The sequence below is a fragment of the Hypomesus nipponensis genome, chromosome 1 (assembly GCF_054491055.1).
Source record: "Hypomesus nipponensis isolate SF chromosome 1, ASM5449105v1, whole genome shotgun sequence".
NCBI classification, from domain to species: Eukaryota; Metazoa; Chordata; class Actinopteri; order Osmeriformes; family Osmeridae; genus Hypomesus; species Hypomesus nipponensis.
In genome coordinates this window covers 10,917,069-10,934,993 of record NC_140361.1, presented here as the reverse complement: position 1 = coordinate 10,934,993, position 17,925 = coordinate 10,917,069, and the positions used below count along the sequence as shown (strand labels likewise).

Genomic DNA, 17,925 nt, shown 5'->3' with positions numbered 1-17,925 from the left:
CCTTTACTCCTCTTCCTACAGTGCTCGCACACACACACACACACACACACACAGGAAGGTGTACTACCCTGGATGGCGCTGCTTTTGTCCTTCTTAGTCCCGGGATTAGCATCTTCTCACACCGTTAGACTCTCTGACACGCACCCGAAAGTTTTCTCAATGTTCAGATGGCGTCCTGGTGTCATGTGGTCATGTGGTTGTGGCACGGAGGGTCCACTCTGCCAGATGGGTTATCTTCCACTGGCCTGGAACAAGCTCCAGGTATCCCCCCTTCATCTCATCTGGACTAGACATGTGTCCTCTCTGCTACCGTGTCGTCTGTTTACTTACCTACTCTCCGGCTGCTGCCCGCGTACCTCATTACGCTCCTTGCGTGGGCACAGAGGTGCCTGTGAGGAGGTCGTGATCCCCACAGGAGGACGCGCCGAGCCCCAAATGTCATGAGAAAGGTCGCGACTATCACCGCGTCCCGATTCACAGGGCTGATTTATGAGGTGGGCTCAGGGAATGAAGGAAAGGGGCTGGGGGGGCAGATGTGGGGGGGCTGCGAGCTACACAAAGGTCAGCTAACTTCATTTCAATTAAGCAGGGGGATTGCAGGCAATTGGGCTATATCCTGGGGTCCTGCTGGAATGATAGAGAGGAAGGGAGAGCACTTCCCAATAAGGCAGGTGAACCTGGGATATGTTTCTCCTCACTAATTAGTTCCGTAGGAAAACGCATGCGTTTGTAGCTGAGCATCGATTGCATCGGGATATTGAATATAATGAGGGTTTTAGTTTCACACAGGTGGGAATTCTGGTGCAGCGTTGGAAGAAATACAGTACAAAGAACATTAGTTTCTGAAGGTAAAGGGGGGGGGGGTTCAGAAAAGCTTCACTTTACTTCCCCAGCTCTATCAATCAAATGGAATTGTGCCCAAGTTGAAATCTCATCAATTCACTCCGCAGGACTTTCACTCTGCACAGGCCCCCGAAGAAACAAACATGCTGATTAGCCAACAAGTTTCTGGAGTTGGCGACATTTGGAAGAACAAACTATTTGACATTTTCGATATATGAGGAGATGTTAAGTCGTCCCTCCCTCCCCCTACGCCCTAGGCAGTCCTAGATAGTCACAAATAGCACCCCTGCACAAAGTCCAAAATGAGTCACAAATTGCTAGAAAATGATTTCCTGCTCTGGGGAATAATAGGGTCCCTGCTCTGCCTTTGATTCCCGCTCTTTTTGTCCGACCTCTTTGTTTACCCGTCTGTCTGGCAGACTCTCTGCTGGAATCCATATTGATGCCTGTCAGGCTAGGTGGCTGGGTTGCCGGGCAGCAGCAAAGGGTGCTGGTGTGTGTTTGTCTTTTTCTCTCTGCTAATTGCCAGTGAGGGGGGAATGTCTGTGTGTGTGTGATGTGTGTCAGGGGTTTCTTCTCACACTATGCAATTTTGCGTCTGGACATCAACAACTTTTCCCATTGCTTATGTGTGTCTCTCTCTTTTGTCTGTTCCTGTTTCTGCCTCTCTCTCTCTCTCTCTCTCTCTCTCTCTCTCTCTCTCTCTCTCTCTCTCTCTCTCTCTCTCTCTCTCTCTCTCTCTCTCTCTCTCTCTCTCTCTCTCTCTCTCTCTCTCTCTCTCTCTCTCTCTCTCTCTCTCTCTCTCTCTCTCTCTCTCTCTCTCTCTCTCTCTCTCTCTCTCTCTCTCTCTCTCTCTCTCTCTCTCTCTCTCTCTCTCTCTCTCTCTCTCTCTCTCTCTCTCTCTCTCTCTCTCTCTCTCTCTCTCTCTCTCTCTGTGAGTGTGCAGGTGTGTGTGTGTGTCAGAAGGGTGATGTGGCGTAGAGGGCACTTCTGTCAGATTTGATGTTGGGGCCCGTGCTGTGACGTGAAGGGCGCTGTCAGGAGACGGCAGAGAGGCAGCGCAGGTACAGCTGCCCTCTCTGCTCTCTCCCAACACACACACATGGGGCCAGGCTCCTCCTGGGTTTTAAGGCTGTAGTACTGGGCTTCTTAGTAGCTCCTCTCGTCGACCTGTTGAAACCGCTGCTACAGATGCTAGTTTAGGTCTGCATGCTGCTAGCTAGATAGCATGGAGATGTTGTTTTAAGTTAGGTCTCTTCTCTCACCTTCGCTCGAGTTTGTTTTTCAGGTTCAGTCTCAGGGTCTTTGTTTGTGCTTCAGAACCACATAGAAACTGTTCACGCAGGGCTCTTGGCTAGCTGAAACCTCCAACACTTTCATCTCCTCACTATTCCGTTCTCATATTTCAATGTCTCCCAGTAACTCTTTCCAGGAGTCAATGATACAGTCGGAAGTTCAATCAGTTTTTCTGAGCATGTCGGGAGAAACCATTAGCAAGGTCATGTTGGGATTAATTCACTGGAACTGATGAGGAGGCAGAGCAGTAAAATCAGCCAGCCTAGAATACAGCTCACTAGTATATTCTCTGGATGTCTCTCTCTCTCTGATTTACTTTCTTTCCCCCCCCTCACTCTCTCTATTTCTCTCTCTTTGTTTCCATCTCCATGATTCTGGCTGCCTCTCTCCCTCTCCCTCCCCTCACTCTTTTCATCTTTCTCCCTCTTCCTCTGCTGATACTTTGGTACAGCTACTCCTTTGATGGACAGCAAAAAGAGCAATCTAGGTATTTGTGTGTGTGTGTGTGTGTGATCTTTCCCTCGGCAGCCCCCTTCAGCCTACACCATGTCCCCACACAGAGGGGGAGTTTGGGTGTGAAACTTTAATGCTAATTGATCCCAAGGAAGTAGCGAGGACACAGGTGTGTAGCCGCAGGCCATGACTGCCCAGAAAGCGGAGAGAGACTGGAGAGCAGCAGGACCACTGGGTCCAGCGCACACAAAGTGCCACTGGCTGGGAGATGACTGACCCATTTGTTCTAATCAGAACAGCCCCTGTGTGTGCGCGCGGGCGTGCTTTGCGTGCGTGTACGCTTGTATGTCAGCGTGCTTTGCACGCGTGTGTGCTGGGTTTCAAACGGGTAAAGCTCCCGCGACATGCAGTTCCAGTGTGCAGACTTGGCGCTCTCTAAATTGTCTTTTCCTTTCCGTACACGTGTGTGTGTCCTACCTGCAGGGGCTCGAGCTCAGTGCTTCAGGCAAGCAGGTGTGGGAGATTACCTTAGATCCTCTCCCCCCAGCCCTTAGAGGTATTCCTTATTTGATGGTTTCTTTGCATGTAAATCTCATCAAAAACGAGCTAACAATAGTTTGTTGTGACAGATGCCTAAGCATCTGGCTAGCCATCCACTCTGCGTCTTCAAACTGCTGTGAAGCCGGATATGACAGAAGGGGTAGCCTGAGCAGAACCATGAAGATGGAGGATAGACAGAGAGAGAGAGAAGGGGAAGAACGAGAGATGGAGAGAGAGCTCGCGGTGTGAGACCGACAGGGAGAGGTGATGGCTTGTCTCGCCACGGCGGTATCACCTCGTAAATCCTTAAAAAGACACCGCGGGATCCTAACCAACGTGGCGACGCCGTCGTGTTGAACCAACCAGAGCGTACCTCAGACACGTAGTCACACACCCCCGCTCTCGCCTCCCCGGCCGCCTCTCTGCCAGAATCCTGCTGGGGGGAGACCGGGGCCCAGCAAGGCCCCATTAAAGAGTGATGAGGTTTCAGGGGTGAAGCTCTGTGTACAGCACTTTATTCAGGAACCATCACTTATTTATCCGTGTTGGAATCGTGTTGTTTGCTTGTTTTATTGAAAACCTTGCGGGCAGAGTGGCGACCGGCCTGGCATGTGAGTGCCACCTCTCCGGAGAGGCCTCTTTGCTGGAAAAATCCTCTTCCTTGATGAATAAGTGAATGGAAGTGGATAAATCTTTCATTTAAGGAGAAATCCATTGTCGTCCGTGACGTCTGGGAGGATGTGTTGATGCGTGTGGTCGAACACAACCTTAATCCCGTCCACACACGAGTTGATGCACGCCTTCACCTCCACACGCAACGGTTATCGACAGAGTGTCCGACACAGTCAAGGGAAACAGATCCCATTGAGCTCCTACAGAGAGACAGCGGACCACATCAGCCGCTGTGCATATGGATGGTTGACTCCACTCCCCTTGAAAGAATTCCAGTTTCAAAAGGCTTCTGCGAATGCAAAATCATAGCTCTTTAACAAAAGTGAAAGCCCAATGCAAGTGTGAACTGAGGTCGCCAATAACAAAAACAATTCCGTGGCAAGCCCCTTGGTCTCTCCTGAGTATCGTGAGGTCTGTTGACACGGCATGTATGCCACCCCCACCCGGGCCCTGCTGGAAGCCTAGACCAACGCACACAACCTCCCACTGGTAGTCACACTGGCAGTGTTGGAACATACTGTAGCACGACGAGGAAGCGAAGCGCGTACCCTCCATGGAAGAGCTGGCTGCTTTGTACACAAGAGGGATAGCCTGCGGATGAATGATTTACGAAAAAGAGCGGCATTTCACTCTTTCCTCTGAGCCCACCTAGATAAGGGAGGTGTTGTCTTCCACCAAATGGGCCTGATGTTTATGAGGAAGCTGAAGTAAGGCTTGCAACCTCACGGATCTCCTCTCTGCTCTCTTTGTGTGCTTAGAACTCCTTAAAAAGAGGGATAAATAAATAAATGATAAACAAGAACATCATTTATTTACTTCCATAAGGCCTGGGAGGGAGGTCCGAGCGGGTTCTGGAAGATGTTTTGAGAGGTGCATGCTATTGTTGAGCGGAATATCAGGCAGGAAGACCACCAACTACACAGAACATTTTGTCTTTCCTGTGAAAAAAGAGGGACCGATATTGAATTAGTAACACAGTTACCATTAAAACCCACAGCTGCTACTGTAAGTCAAAGGTAGGGCCACTTTGTCGTCACCGTCAAATAACATAGGTCACCGTCGCCCTCCTTCTCAAACTGCCCCAGTCCTGCTCCTGCTTCCTCATGACGTCACTGGCCAATCCTTTTCCCCAGTTAGTCCCTCGTCCAATCGTTCCCATGCAATGCAGGAGTTGCACCTGTCAGGTGGGTGTAAGCGTGTTTTGGGGTTGAAACTGTGCCTTCTGGTTTTCCTCAGCGTCTGTAAATGTGTGCATGCACTGTGTCTGTGTGTGTGTCATTGCAGAGTGCACTCTGAAGGTGTCATTGCAGGGCTGGGCCTCTGGGGGCTGTCAGACAGTGAGAGATGCAGCTCCTCTACAGGGCATGCTTTCTGGGCCCCTGTTGTCTATTAAAAGCCCTGCAACACTACTCAGGGCTGTCTCCGCTCGCCCCCAAAGTCCCTCAAGGAGCTGAGAGAGAAGGCGCTGCTCCGTCAAGGAGATGCCCTCCCTTCAAACCTTCACATGCCCTCTCCTCCCATGCTGACATCATTGATGGGATTTGAAGTCATGAAGAAAAGGGGGGCCATCTTGGTTTGGGAAATGTCAAAATCAGTCTTTTGATAGCACTCCATGGTTGCCACTCTCTGCCTCCACCGCCCTCCGGCCCCGGTCCCAAGGCCAAGGGGTTAAGACATCGTAATGGCGCCCAACGCCCCATTGCCCAGTGATTTATACTGGCTAAAGTGAAAGGGCTCTCTCCTCTTGTCATGTTGAGTGTTCGTATGCATATGTGTCAGTCTCCTGGGAGTTTACAAGGAAAGATTTATGAGAGCACCCCCCCCTCCTATACACAGAAAGTGTTGACGTGCAACACAGTGGTCCACGAGGCAGATTGACTGGGGATCCAGATTGAGATGTGAGTCTCTCTCACCCAGGGCATTTGCTCAAGCTGATGTGTGATGTACCAACGATATCAAATATCTCAGTTTGGCAAACAAATGGAATAAAACAATCTATCGATCCCTCCCTCTCCGCGTGTATCAACACGATCCATCTGTGTTTATCTTCCTATCTGGCTTCCTATCTAAGAGGAGGCTTTTGTGTGTCCGCAAGCCGGCCCCTTTTTTCTTCCTGTATTTGTTTGGTGATCCATCAGTCTATTTACCTTATCATGCTGCCAAACCATCAATTTACGCCCCCATCTGTCTGTCAAGCTATATCTTAGCATCCATTTGTCTAACTATCTCTCAGTCTACTTATCCACCTGTCAGTCATCTGGGTTGCCATGGCGGCGGCATGTTGGGTTGGCAGGCGGTCCCCCCCCCTCCCCCTCTCATTTCCCCTTGCTGGCAGGAGTATGTCTTCGACCTCATCATCATAGCCTGGTTTAAGCTGCAGACGGCCGCCCATCTTGTCCACAACAATTAGTTTCCTGCCTGGTTATACAGGCAGTCTGCCCTTCATACATACATTCCTGGGTGGATGTACTGGAGAGCACTATGCATTTAATTACAGGCAAGCCTCAAGATGTCTGTGTTGACACTTTGGTTAGATGGATGGTGAGAGATAATGCATAGGGTGTGGAGCTCCCAGAGAGAGAGTTGATGTGCTGTACATTTTGTGTGGCATACTGTATGGGTGTGTCTATGGAGGCGAATGATGCCTAGCACGCCTACTATATCATTATCATCCACCACGGCCTGGCTCCTATTCTGCAGCACTTTGTGTGTACATAGCATGTGTCCAGTTAGTCGCAGCAGTGTGGACGACAGGCGCTAGGAGGGCCAGCCGGGACGAGCAGGGCCGAGCCAAGCTGAAGCAGGTCAGTGCCTTGGCTCAGCATGGTCCGACTAGGGCCTCGCTGGAGCGACTCCGGCCATGATGTCTGCTCTGCCGGGGGCGAGGCCTCCCGTCCAGCACCAATCAGTCTTGGAGGATCATCGCTGGGCTCCCTGGGGCGCCCCTCTGCTGGGCCTGATGGATTACCCGCTCTCCTGGCTCGGGGTCTGGAAGGCCCAGGCCTCTGCCATAGACCCCATCTGTGTCTGCCCTGGTGTCAGCCTGCCCCTCTGGCTATCTGCTTAGGTTCCTAATGAACTCCCATGCACATCGGCGTAGTGTCCACACTAACGCCCCCCAGGCCCACTGCTCGGCTCACGTTAGTTTATATTTAGTTTTGTTTATTTCAGGCGACTCTCTGTGAGGCTATAAAGCAAAGCCAATCGTTCAGACTGGAACAATTCTAACACGCTCAGTTAAAGTATCTTTTCAGACTTTTTAATTTTTTAATTTTAAAGAATTGTAGTTCACATTTATATTGAAAGCTGATTCTAGATTCTGCCATGGAGAAGGTGATCATGAATGGAACTTTGGCCTCTGGCAGGGATCGATCGTCTAACTGTTTTCATCTGGCTGTTTGCTGGGGTGCTGGGTGCCCCCCTAGCACCAGCCATGCCAGGAAGCATCGTTCCGTGGCAAAGGCATCAAGTCCATCGCATATATTGGAGGGGATTTTCTGAATGGGAGAAGCCCAATGAGAAATCAGACATACCGGCAGCCTGTCAAGCTTGTTGTTTTCAATCACAAGTGGAAGCTTGTTAGAAAGAACACATGCTAGGCTTCACAAGAAAGAAAGGAGTTTGGACTTCTCTTCTGAGATTACTCAACATTTACAATACTCTGGCGCACACACAAACACGTACCCACAAACAGAGAGACACACGCTCACAAAAGACAACCTCTGTCTTTCCCTATGCTGTTTTGTCCCCAGTACAAACCTGTCAAAGCCTTCCCGCCGAGGAGATAAACTAGTACTTTTCTTTCCTCTAAAAATAAGCATTTGTTTATGGACATGTGTAGTGATTTCCAGCTCTCCTGTGCCGTATTGTGTGCTGAGCTGTCAGGAGACATTACTCTCAGGCACAGCTCCCCTTTCAGCCATAGTGGCTGGGGAGGGGGGGGGGGAGAGAAAGAAAAAAATGAGAGAGCAGACAATGGAGAAAGGGGGGGGGAGGCGCAGCGGAGGGCAAAGCAAGGCCTGTAGCAAAAAATCAGTTAAGATGCTTCCTTTTAAATAAGGGTATAGAAGTCCACTGGCGGAGGCAGGGGGTTGAGGGGGCGGGTGAAGTTTAATGGACTCCTGAAGGTGGCTTGGAGCAGTGGGGGTTTGGCGCAGCAGAATGGATGCATTGCGTATCTGGGTCACTCTCCGGCGAGGTCGCCGTGCACTGAGCGGGGCCGTTGTGGCGAGCGAGCGCTGCGATGAAGACGCTAGATAGACGTTCAGGTTCGGTTCCACCCTCGTGCTGCCACCTCTCATTTCTCATGTTATGATTTCCCTTGCTTTGAATGCAATTACCCTAATGTTTGTCTCAACAAACTGGAATCTTTGACGCACTTTGTCTAAGTTCACTGTATGCAAGCTGCCAATCCTTGAACTTGAAGCCTGAATACTAAACGCCAAACCAATCTTATTGGCATTGCTTTACGTTCCATGTTGTGTGCATGTTTGGGAGGCTTCATGGTGGTTCCTAAGCAGTTTGGGGTTTGACGAATGTCCCGTCGCTTGTTGTAAACATCCTCAAATCAGGTGGCTGCTTGTTTAAGAAATGGGGGGAAGACAGAGAGGGGAAAAAGTGAGCAGAGAGAACGAGAGGGACAAAGAGGAGAGACAGAGTGGGACAGAGAGTGATGGAGACAGAGGAGAGAATGATGGAGACTTACGAAGAGTGAGAGAGAGAGAATATGAGAGTGATGGAGCCTAAAGAGAGAGAGAGAGATTTGAAGACAGAGAAAGGGAGAATAAGAGAGAGGACAGGGGAATTTCAGCGTCTTGCCTCAGCGTGTTTATCCTCGGCCTGTGTTTCCCTCCGTCACACCGCTCTGATCCCCGCTGCCGCGCCCATCAACACCACCACATCAGTGCCGCGGGGCCCCCCGACCCCCCCCCCCCCGTCAGATGTGTTGGTGCAGCACGCCACGCAGAGGGACGCGCTCCCATGTCCCCCACACACACGTGGCGTGCTGGTGCTCCTAACAGACGGCAACACAGAGGGCCTCCTGGACGTTCACAAGCACAAGCTGAGCGCCTTTCAAAAGTCCAGTTAAATAAAGGACACGAAGGGGACAGGGCTGCTGGCCATGTGGTCTGGAGTTTAGAGTTCCAGTCCAGTGAGGAGAGTCAGGGACAATGCACAAGGCTCTTTGCCGACACACATGATACAAAGCAGTTGGTCCTAGTGATCCTTTAATCGTCTCTAATGCAGTGTGTGTGTATACATTTCATCCCCAAGTTATCCATCACCCACTGATGGTGTATCGGATTCCAAAGGGTTCGCCACTTCCCCTTGTTCTCTGACCTCCCTCTCTCCCTCACTCCCTCCCTCACTCCCCCCCTCAACTTTTCTCCCTCTCACAGCTTCTTACCCTCTCACTCACTCCTTCCTCTGCCCCCCCCTCTCTCCTTCTCTCACTCCTCCCACTTTTCCCTGCTCTCCTTCTATCTCAGTCTCTCTGTCTCTTTCTCTACGGAACTAGAAGTTACCTTTTAGAGATCTGTTTTGGTTTTTCTCTCCTGCCCGTTTCAAAGGAATTCTCCTGTCTTTTGAAGGAGGGTCCCTGTTTGGTGCAACTCCAGTTTTGCTCCCACCATCTCATAAGTTACAGCCCCAAGAAATAGCTTTTCTCCCCCCTACATCCCATTTATAGTCTGTATCTTGTTCCCGGGCCTCGCTAGGCCATTACTCTGCAGCCTTCAGTCTGGCAGGAGGGAGAGGGGGAGAGATGAGAGGGGGAGATAGAGGCCGCTGCACCGGCTGCAGTCACTCACCATGCTCTCACTGAGGCCGGGCTAAACACAACGTGTTGACATCAGGCACACCCCAGATGTAATCACCTATATTGCATTTTGTCTCGTGGAAATATGGAAGTATGGCGTGCAGGTGTGTTCTGCTCGATGGGTGGCACGTGCGGTTATGACGATGAAGGGCTGGGGTCCGCTTATTACACACCCATGTCATTGTGACCCTGAGATATGAAAGAGGGCATGTTTCGGGGCAGGTCCAGCGTGTGGGTCCGGTAATGAACTGGGACGTCCTATCATCCTTGAGTCGTCCTGTTTATGTAGCAAGGCCCAGACAAAGAGGGGCTCCTGGGAGAGCGGAGGCTTTGATAGACGACTGGCAGCTTTGCTTTTCATTCGGATCACAGGCCTCGCTGATGATGTAATTCCATGTAATTAGCCAAAGATGACAGTAACACAAAAGCCATTATGGTTTTTAATCTCTTTTGGGGAATGCACCAGAGACACTGGGAGGCCTATCGTTCTATCATCACATGAAATGACATTTCACTGGAGGCATTCCAGCCAATCAGAGAAAGGCTGCACTGTGTCGTTTAGCTACTTAGTAGTCTTGGCGTCTTCCTTCCGTCCTATATAACCCTTCTCCTATTGAAACCGTTCCCCTGCAGCACAGATCATTGAGATGTACCCTAAACGTGTGTGTGTGTTGAGTGTCTGCATTTGTGTGTGTACGTACATAACTCCTTGCTCATCCCCCTTGGCAGGCTTAACACTTGGAAAAACAATGCCCAGCGTTTGTGTTTAATTAAGTTCTGGAGAGCAGAACATGTCCCCACTGTAACCAGGAATGCTGTTCTTCTTTTGTCAATTTCCTCTCCCGCTGCTGTGCTGCGCCTAACTCTGAAAGATGTCGCCTCTGGGAGAAGCAGGTAAAGAAGCCATCAAAACCAATGGCAGTAGACTGATATGTGATCAGTGCTAGAATACCCTTGAAGTTGTCTGGTGAATTTGTGTGTGTCGTGGAATGTTCGTTTCTGTAGAGGATAGCTGTAATGTTCTTCTCCCAGTAGAAATGGCTGCTGTTAGTTCAATTGTTGTGCCAGATTGATGTGGGGGGAAAGATGGCCTTTTATAAACCTGCAGATAGAAACTGAAAAGTCTATTGAGAAGCAAATAGCTCCTCATTCAAGGATTCTCTAACGGGAGCTTCAGTTTACCGGCCTCTTTCCCTCTTCTCTCTCCCACGCTCATGTTGTATGAAAGCTTTCCTGGGTATTCAGTGTGGTGGGTCTGCGGCAAATACTTTCTAGCCAAGCCTTTTACCCAGTATTTTTTTGTACAAAATTTGACTTTGTTTCCTAAATGCCAGTACTGCCACCCACGGTTCAAGTGTGGTCAAGGTAAAGAGTTTTGAACCAAAACATATTTTAAATTTAAAATGACATAGAATCATAAATCACACTTATATAGGAGGCCTTCTGGTCCTCTAATTTGCCCTTTTATCAGATAAAATAGACCTAACACTGTCTGCAAGGGTTTTGAAGCCACATTTGAACAGTTCGTGTTTTTATGAAAGCATTTTATGTATTAATGCCTCCTCCATCTACTGATCTTTTGTTCTAATTTCGTAGTGTCTCTCTCCTCCCCTTTCATCTCTCCTCTTCCTGGCAGTTGTAATGTATACTGGCTGAGCAGTGCCTGAGATATGAAGGCTGTCTGCTCTCCAGGCACAGCCTCAGGAAGCTTCTGATAGGCCGGGGGTCAGGGGGCAGGGCTAACTCAAGAAATGAGGTCGTCCAGATTAGACTTGCAAATAATGGCAAGAGGTGGGCCTTGGACTCTGACTAGCTGGTTTTGAAGTCGGATCCTTTTGGCTCTGTGTCCATCGTAAGCTTGGATGCTGTTTCACATGGAATAGCGAGGGAGTGTAGATCAGGCCCCGAGCGGAGAGGAAGGCTTGGATGAGTTGTGAATGGGGAGCAGATGAAAAGCGGTGGGTGACGGCAGATTGAACTGCTCAAGGATGCACAGTTCGGAGGTCACCAGCTCCAGCTTTCACCCATGTGACATGTGAAGGCGGAGGGAGGATGTACTAGAGTAGCACGTCCGTGATTCTTGGTCAGTCTCTGTGTTCCATCTCCGCGGTGCTCCTGATCTGAAGCAGACTGTGTGATGTGTGTTTTGGGGGTGGAAAAGAATCTGTGGGTGGATCGGTGTGAGAGAATTTGTGTGTGTGAGAGAGAGAAATAGTGTGTGCCCGGCGATCATAGTCACTCTCAGCTCATTACCTGACGTGATGGATGGCGCTGGCACCATTAAACAACGGCCAGCCCAGGACGCCTGGCGCCCCACAGCTGGTACTGAGTAATGGGCACGCTCGGCAAGCCAAGGGAGCCCCGCATGGGTGTGCCCATCTCCATGGATACGCTTCCTAACGGTCCGCCTACACCTGCCACCTGTTTGAGCTTTTTTTGGGGAGGCCCAAAAGGATGGGACTGGTGTTGGTGTGACTCCACAGTGGGCGTCAGAGCAAACCCAGACTGTGCCCATAGGACCGGCGGACTGGTTGGTCAACCACCAGAGCACAACCAACCCAACTCTATTTACAGTGTTGTTGGACTGGAGTAGCCTATTTGTTTCAGTTATGGAGGGATCCTATCCATGCTTAATGGTACAGCCTGTTGCTACCCATTTCTGTCCCTCCTCCTCCTCCTTCCTTATGCATTTCTCTCTACCTTCTGCTCTATCTATTTCTTAACCGCCCCTTCGATTGTTTTTGTGCTTCTCTTTCCTGGCTCTTTAGTTCTTCAGGAGTGTGTGTGCGTGGGTATGTGAGTGCGTGTGTTAAGTGTCTCCCCTCAGCGTGTGGTCTGACTGAGGTCAGACCATGGGAAGGTGCTCAGTAGTAGAGTTACTATGACAGCAGACAGCCACCCCTGCACCCTCCAGTGCTCCTCCATCCACCCCTGCTTCTCTTCTCAATCAGCTGGTCTGGCTCGTTGTTGTTCCCTCTCCTCCCTCCCTCTCTTTCTCTCTCTCCCTCTCTCTTTTTAAATCCATGACCTTTTATATTTTGCGTTAGCTTTAGTTTGAATACTGGGTACATCCAACTTCACTGTTCCCTCCCTCCTTATTGCTCCTTTTTTTTTTTTTACGTTTCTCTTCTCCTGTAGACAACCGCCGTGCAGTCCTGGAAAGGTCCCGCTCACGCCACAACGCAAATCCCCAGGCTCGATGATCGCCCGCGTCTACCACAGCGCCTACCACAGGACTTTAGACAAGTGCCAAAGAGGCCGGCGAGGGGGAGACCCAGAGGATGTCTGAGGAAGGGACCTCACCTACTGTGGCGCGCACATACACACAAAACAAACTTGCATGCACTCACTGGCATACTCCAACACGTACACTCAAACATACTCACGTGGTCAGACCTGGAGGACATCGGCACGTCTAGGAACCCTCATGGACCTGAGGGGATCGAGCCACAACAGAACATCACACACAGGACACTGAACAGCAATGTTATCCGACGCCTTACATATTTATTCATCACATTCTCACCGCTTTACTTGTAAATGACCCATCAAAAACGTTGGTTATTTTCAAAACATTTTGAATTGCTGACGTTAGTGATGGGTTTTGCTATTCTCAAATTGACTTATCATACACAAGTCGCTCAGAAATCATTTAACTTTTAATTAATATATCTGCTACCCAATCCATACTAACACTGCCACTAAAATAGGTCATGCCTATTGTCATCGGTCCACAATTCCAGATTTTAAAGTGACAGTAGGCCTATTGTAACTTGCATAAGATAGCTTATCAGAATACAATCCTATTAACCTCATACAATTCATCTAAGCGTTTTTCTATTCCATCCTATAATCAACTCACCCAGAATTTGACTGTCACCACAGATGACGCAGTGATACACAGGCAATCGATTACATATCTCAGAAAAGCGTAGAGCTCCACCCAGTTAATGTGCTTTATTGATCCGCAGAGCATAGGACTGAATTTCCTTAGGCTATGTCATGGAAGAGAATTATTTATTGTTTCACTGTTTTTCCTCAGATGTCTATTATTGGCCAGGGTACTGAGAATAGGCTGGCAGGGTCTTTCTTGCACTGTTCTCACAAAAAGCAGAAACAAAGATGAAGCCTGCAAATGGTAAGCCAGTCGGAGCTCCTGGCTAGCTAATGCTAGCACGTTAAACAAGTCACTCTTACAGAAGAAGAGGCACATTCTCAGGGGGAGCAATTGCTCGACTGAATTGTAAAAAGCCCCCCCTCTCACAGTTTCACATTGTGAGGAGCTGCAACTGACCCTGTTGCTTTGACAAACTCTCAGGCCGGGGTCATGGCTAAGTGCTTTGTGGTTTTTCTACTAACAATTTTCTGCAAACTTCAGCGCAACCTTCTTTGACTTCACAATAATCCAACAATTTATTATACTGAAACAGACATGTCAAAGAAAAAGAACCCATACTAGTAGCGACTAGTTTAGGCATGTGTTTGAGCACCGGACGCCGACAAAATTAAGCTCCAAGCATCACTGTAAAATAATGGAGTCAGTTCTGTTTTAGCAGGCTACTTTTGCTTTTCTTTCGTTACATATTTATGCATTTTTGTGGAGAGAATGCCCACAGCAGTCATGTCCCTTCAATGTAAGGAGGATAAGGAGATGCAAGTGAATCAGCTCCTTTCCCCACAGGGTAGATTTGCCAATGGGATACACTGCAGGCCAATGTGGACAAGATGGTGGCTGTCCTAGGAAGTCAAGTCTCCACCCCTCCTCCTTCAGCTGAGCTGCTCATGGCCTGAGTCACCATTACCATAACGTGATATGTCTCAATATTAACATAACACCGCTAGCAACTGTGTACAAATCAAACCCTCGCCGTAATCGGAACCGAAGCCTGACAGAAAAGAAAAAAAAGAAATGGTGTGCTTGACTTACGGGCTGACTAGATCAAGAGTTTTCGTTTAAACTGTCTGTGTGATGTGACGGTTGGCTGTACACTTCTCTACTAGGCCGTATGGGCTCATCAACAAGATTTTATACTCATCGCCACAATTCGCTCGGTTCAAGGTGCATCTCAGTTGCTGCAAGGCTGTCTGAATATGTCATTTTTTCCCCTGAAGATCATACATGCATTGAGATGTGACAACATAGGCTTCAGCGTGTCAAAGAAAGAAAAAAAAACAATAAACAGATGGTAACCGTCTGCATGTATGCAGAGGCTTCTATATGGCTCGGAATGTGTCAGACACGAGAGAGCCTTCTGGAACGTGTAGCTCTGCGCGAGGCATTGGGTTGCTCTGTCCTTTATGTTTTACTCCTCTCTCAGTAAGAACAGGAAGTCTCCTCTGAATCCCCATACTGTCAAATGCACGCTGTGAAGTGACACCCACGGCATTCGATCTGCATCATCATACCCAGAATGCATGCTAGATTTCTGCTGTGAAACAATGGGTACTGGGCGTTTTTCTTTTAATGGATTTGACTGACAAACTGTTTTATCATACTTTAATCAATTGTTTTTTTTTGTTTTTTTATGTGCCAAGTTTCTTTTGTTCATTTTTTTTCTTTCAAAACATGAAAGTGTTATAAAGCTCTGACTGGATACTCAGTTCTTATGTTTTGTTTTGTATTTATGAAAAGGGATAAACATCTCCCCTTGTCAAAAGCAAACTATAGTTCAGATTGTACAGAGTGAAACTTAGATTTTCCCACACTAGCCAAATGTTAAAACCGTATTTAGATCTAATACTAAGGACATACATTGCAGTAGCAGGAAATTGTGTGATTGAACATATGATCTGACATCATTCAATGCAAATATTCTCAAAAATCTTGTTTTAAAATAAATACATATTTGTATTTGATTTAATAATTGAAGAATATCTTTGTTATTGATAGAAGACAGCCTTCCCATTGTGAGTGTTGTAATTGTCCCATTGTGTTCTAGGGTAGTGTAGTCTGTGTGTAGAAACATAGGTCAGCTGCAGAACTGTGCAGTCTGTGGACTGAACCACATCAGTGTGTCCTGTCCTTTCTGAATGGGCCAGACCATCTCCTCCTCATTTCTGTGGTTTCTACTAACTGAGATAAACATTGTAATGTACAATTCATGTTGATGGTAAATGTGTAAAATGGGCTGGCAGGGGTATGAGAAACTGCAAGGTGCCAAGTGGAATTGATAGGGAAAATCAGGTTCAGAATTTATTTGTGGTGCACTTTAACTTGTTGTTCTGCCAAGCAAGCAAAATAAATTTCAATGTTGTTATTTCAATCCTTGGAATATGGCTCAGACCTTGCCACTGAAATTACTATTTGCAAAGTACTTGTTTAAAGCTATGATTCCCAACTGCCACAGTTCCAATTATTTCCTAATTTGTTATATTACTTTCTTGTGACATGAAGAAAAAAGATTATCTTAATATGGAAGTTAGTAAATGTTTTCCCTTCAACATATCTAAAAATGACTTATCCCTGCCTACCCCTCAGCTTCATTTTTGAGTGTTTTATTGTCTTAAAAACAATTTATATTTGTAACATCTTCAAGTTTATTTTTATCCATAAGAGAAAAAAAGTTAAGTTTATGCACATTGTTCCTGCATAGAGTATGTAATGGAATATCATACTAAATAATAACCACTTTGTTATACAAACCGAATTCTGAGTGGCTTGGCTTCTTTCATTTTACATTGTTTCCTTTAACAGCATGACATCAGTTACGAACATCCAAATTATTTGTATTTGATTGTCTAAACCTAGTGCTTCTCCACACAAAGGATAAACTCCAGATGAGAAGAGCTTTATTATGTCAAGTTCACATATTCCTCACACAATGCAGTTGTATTGACGTGGCTACCTGTGCCAAGTTGACTCCTAGACACTGCAGTGCGCTCCGGCGTTTGATGAATGGGAGTATTCAGACCTATAAAAGCGAGAGATCTTGGGCCCCTACATCATAGCCTTTTATCTTTCACTGTCACAGAGAAACTGATAATGTCATCAAGTCCAATGGCAGCTTAGCAAAATTACTATCAAAGAAGAACTGTATGACTGTACAGTACTTCCCCATCTTTGCCACAAATAGGATTTGTGATCAAGACATACACGTTTTGCCTTAGGAAATGTTATAGCGTCTTTTGTACTTAACGCATTAAATATCAGTAAAGAAAAAGCTTTTTTTAGTGTGTAATGAAATAGGCAGAGAATGTTGTTGTGCCATTAGACCAGACAGTGTTTGTCCAGATGGTTATGTAATTTACAGCGGTTTTGTGTGTGCGTGAGTGTGCAAACACGAGGGCTGTGGAGCCTCCTGTGTTTGCCTCCATGCCTGCGCCGTGTCGCTCCCAGGAGTGTGGATCAAGTGGAACACAGGAGCCCTCCCTGTCCCAGCCTCTTAGTGTTAACCCCTCCAAACCCCTCCCCCTTCTAACATGCAACGGCCCAATGATGTGTTCTCGCACGTGCCACGTCCCTCTTCTACTCCACAGCCCATCCAGATGTGACATCATCAGACAGCGACTGACATCAAAGCGTGATCTCTGAACCCTTGGGACGCTCTCCCTCTCTTCTTTCTCTCGGTGTATCTCTTCCTCGGTGTCTATAGCTTTATCAATCTCTCCCTTCCTTCCCTTCCCTACCTCTTGCTTTCTATTTCAGTTTCTATCTCTATCATATCTCTGTTCTCCACATAGCTGAAGGGAAGATCTTTGCTTTCATCTCAGTCTGCCAGGAGAACAGATGGAGTCATCTCCAAACAAGCTGTGATCTCCAGACAAAGATGTGAGGAGCACAATCACTCATTTAATTACCTCTTGTATTGGTGTTTTCACTCAGAGAAAGTAAACTGGCAAGTTGTGTGGCTGCCTCAGAACACCGCAACACTGCAGCAAAGAACAACAGCTCTTTCTGTCTCACTGACTTTCCAGGTGATTTAGAAATATTAGCCTCCCCTGCTGTATTTGTCTGCTCTGGTGTAATTGCACTAGTTCAGAATGAGGGTGAGGGATAGTGCCAGGCTGCGGGGCTGCAACACCAATGGGATGAAGTATGGGAGGGTCTGGTTTGTTAATGAGCTCGGTGCTCCGGTACGCTTCGTGGCAGTAGGGTGGGGTACAGGGCTTTTTTTATTTTTACACCCCAGGTAAATAGCCTTGTCAGAACCTGAGAGATGGGCCGAGCCCTCACACGCGCACACACTCTCCTCTCCTCCATCTCTCCCTCTGTAGCGCGGTAAACACACAACCTCGCTCGCTAATGCGGCGGCAGGCAGCTCAGCTGTCGGCGGGAACACAACATCATTATGTTGCGTTTTGCA

The 17,925-nt window shown here is 47.9% G+C and overlaps 1 protein-coding gene across 11 annotated transcripts in view; it reads left to right on the top strand.

The window, feature by feature from the left end:
* Positions 1-16,269, top strand: part of diaph2 (diaphanous-related formin 2) — a 319,038-nt gene extending 302,769 nt beyond the window's left edge. For 8 of the 11 annotated variants that reach the window (XM_084690922.1, XM_084690925.1, XM_084690924.1 and 5 more), the window contains one exon: positions 12,761-16,269. In XM_084690922.1, the coding sequence (XP_084547048.1) occupies positions 12,761-12,825 (65 nt within the window). In that variant the 3' untranslated portion in view covers positions 12,826-16,269. Of the gene's footprint in view, positions 1-10,494; positions 10,517-12,760 lie in introns of all 11 variants that reach the window. The other 3 variants (XM_084690930.1, XM_084690927.1, XM_084690926.1) reach the window with 3 other exon arrangements.
* The last annotated feature ends 1,656 nt before the right edge of the window (positions 16,270-17,925 follow it).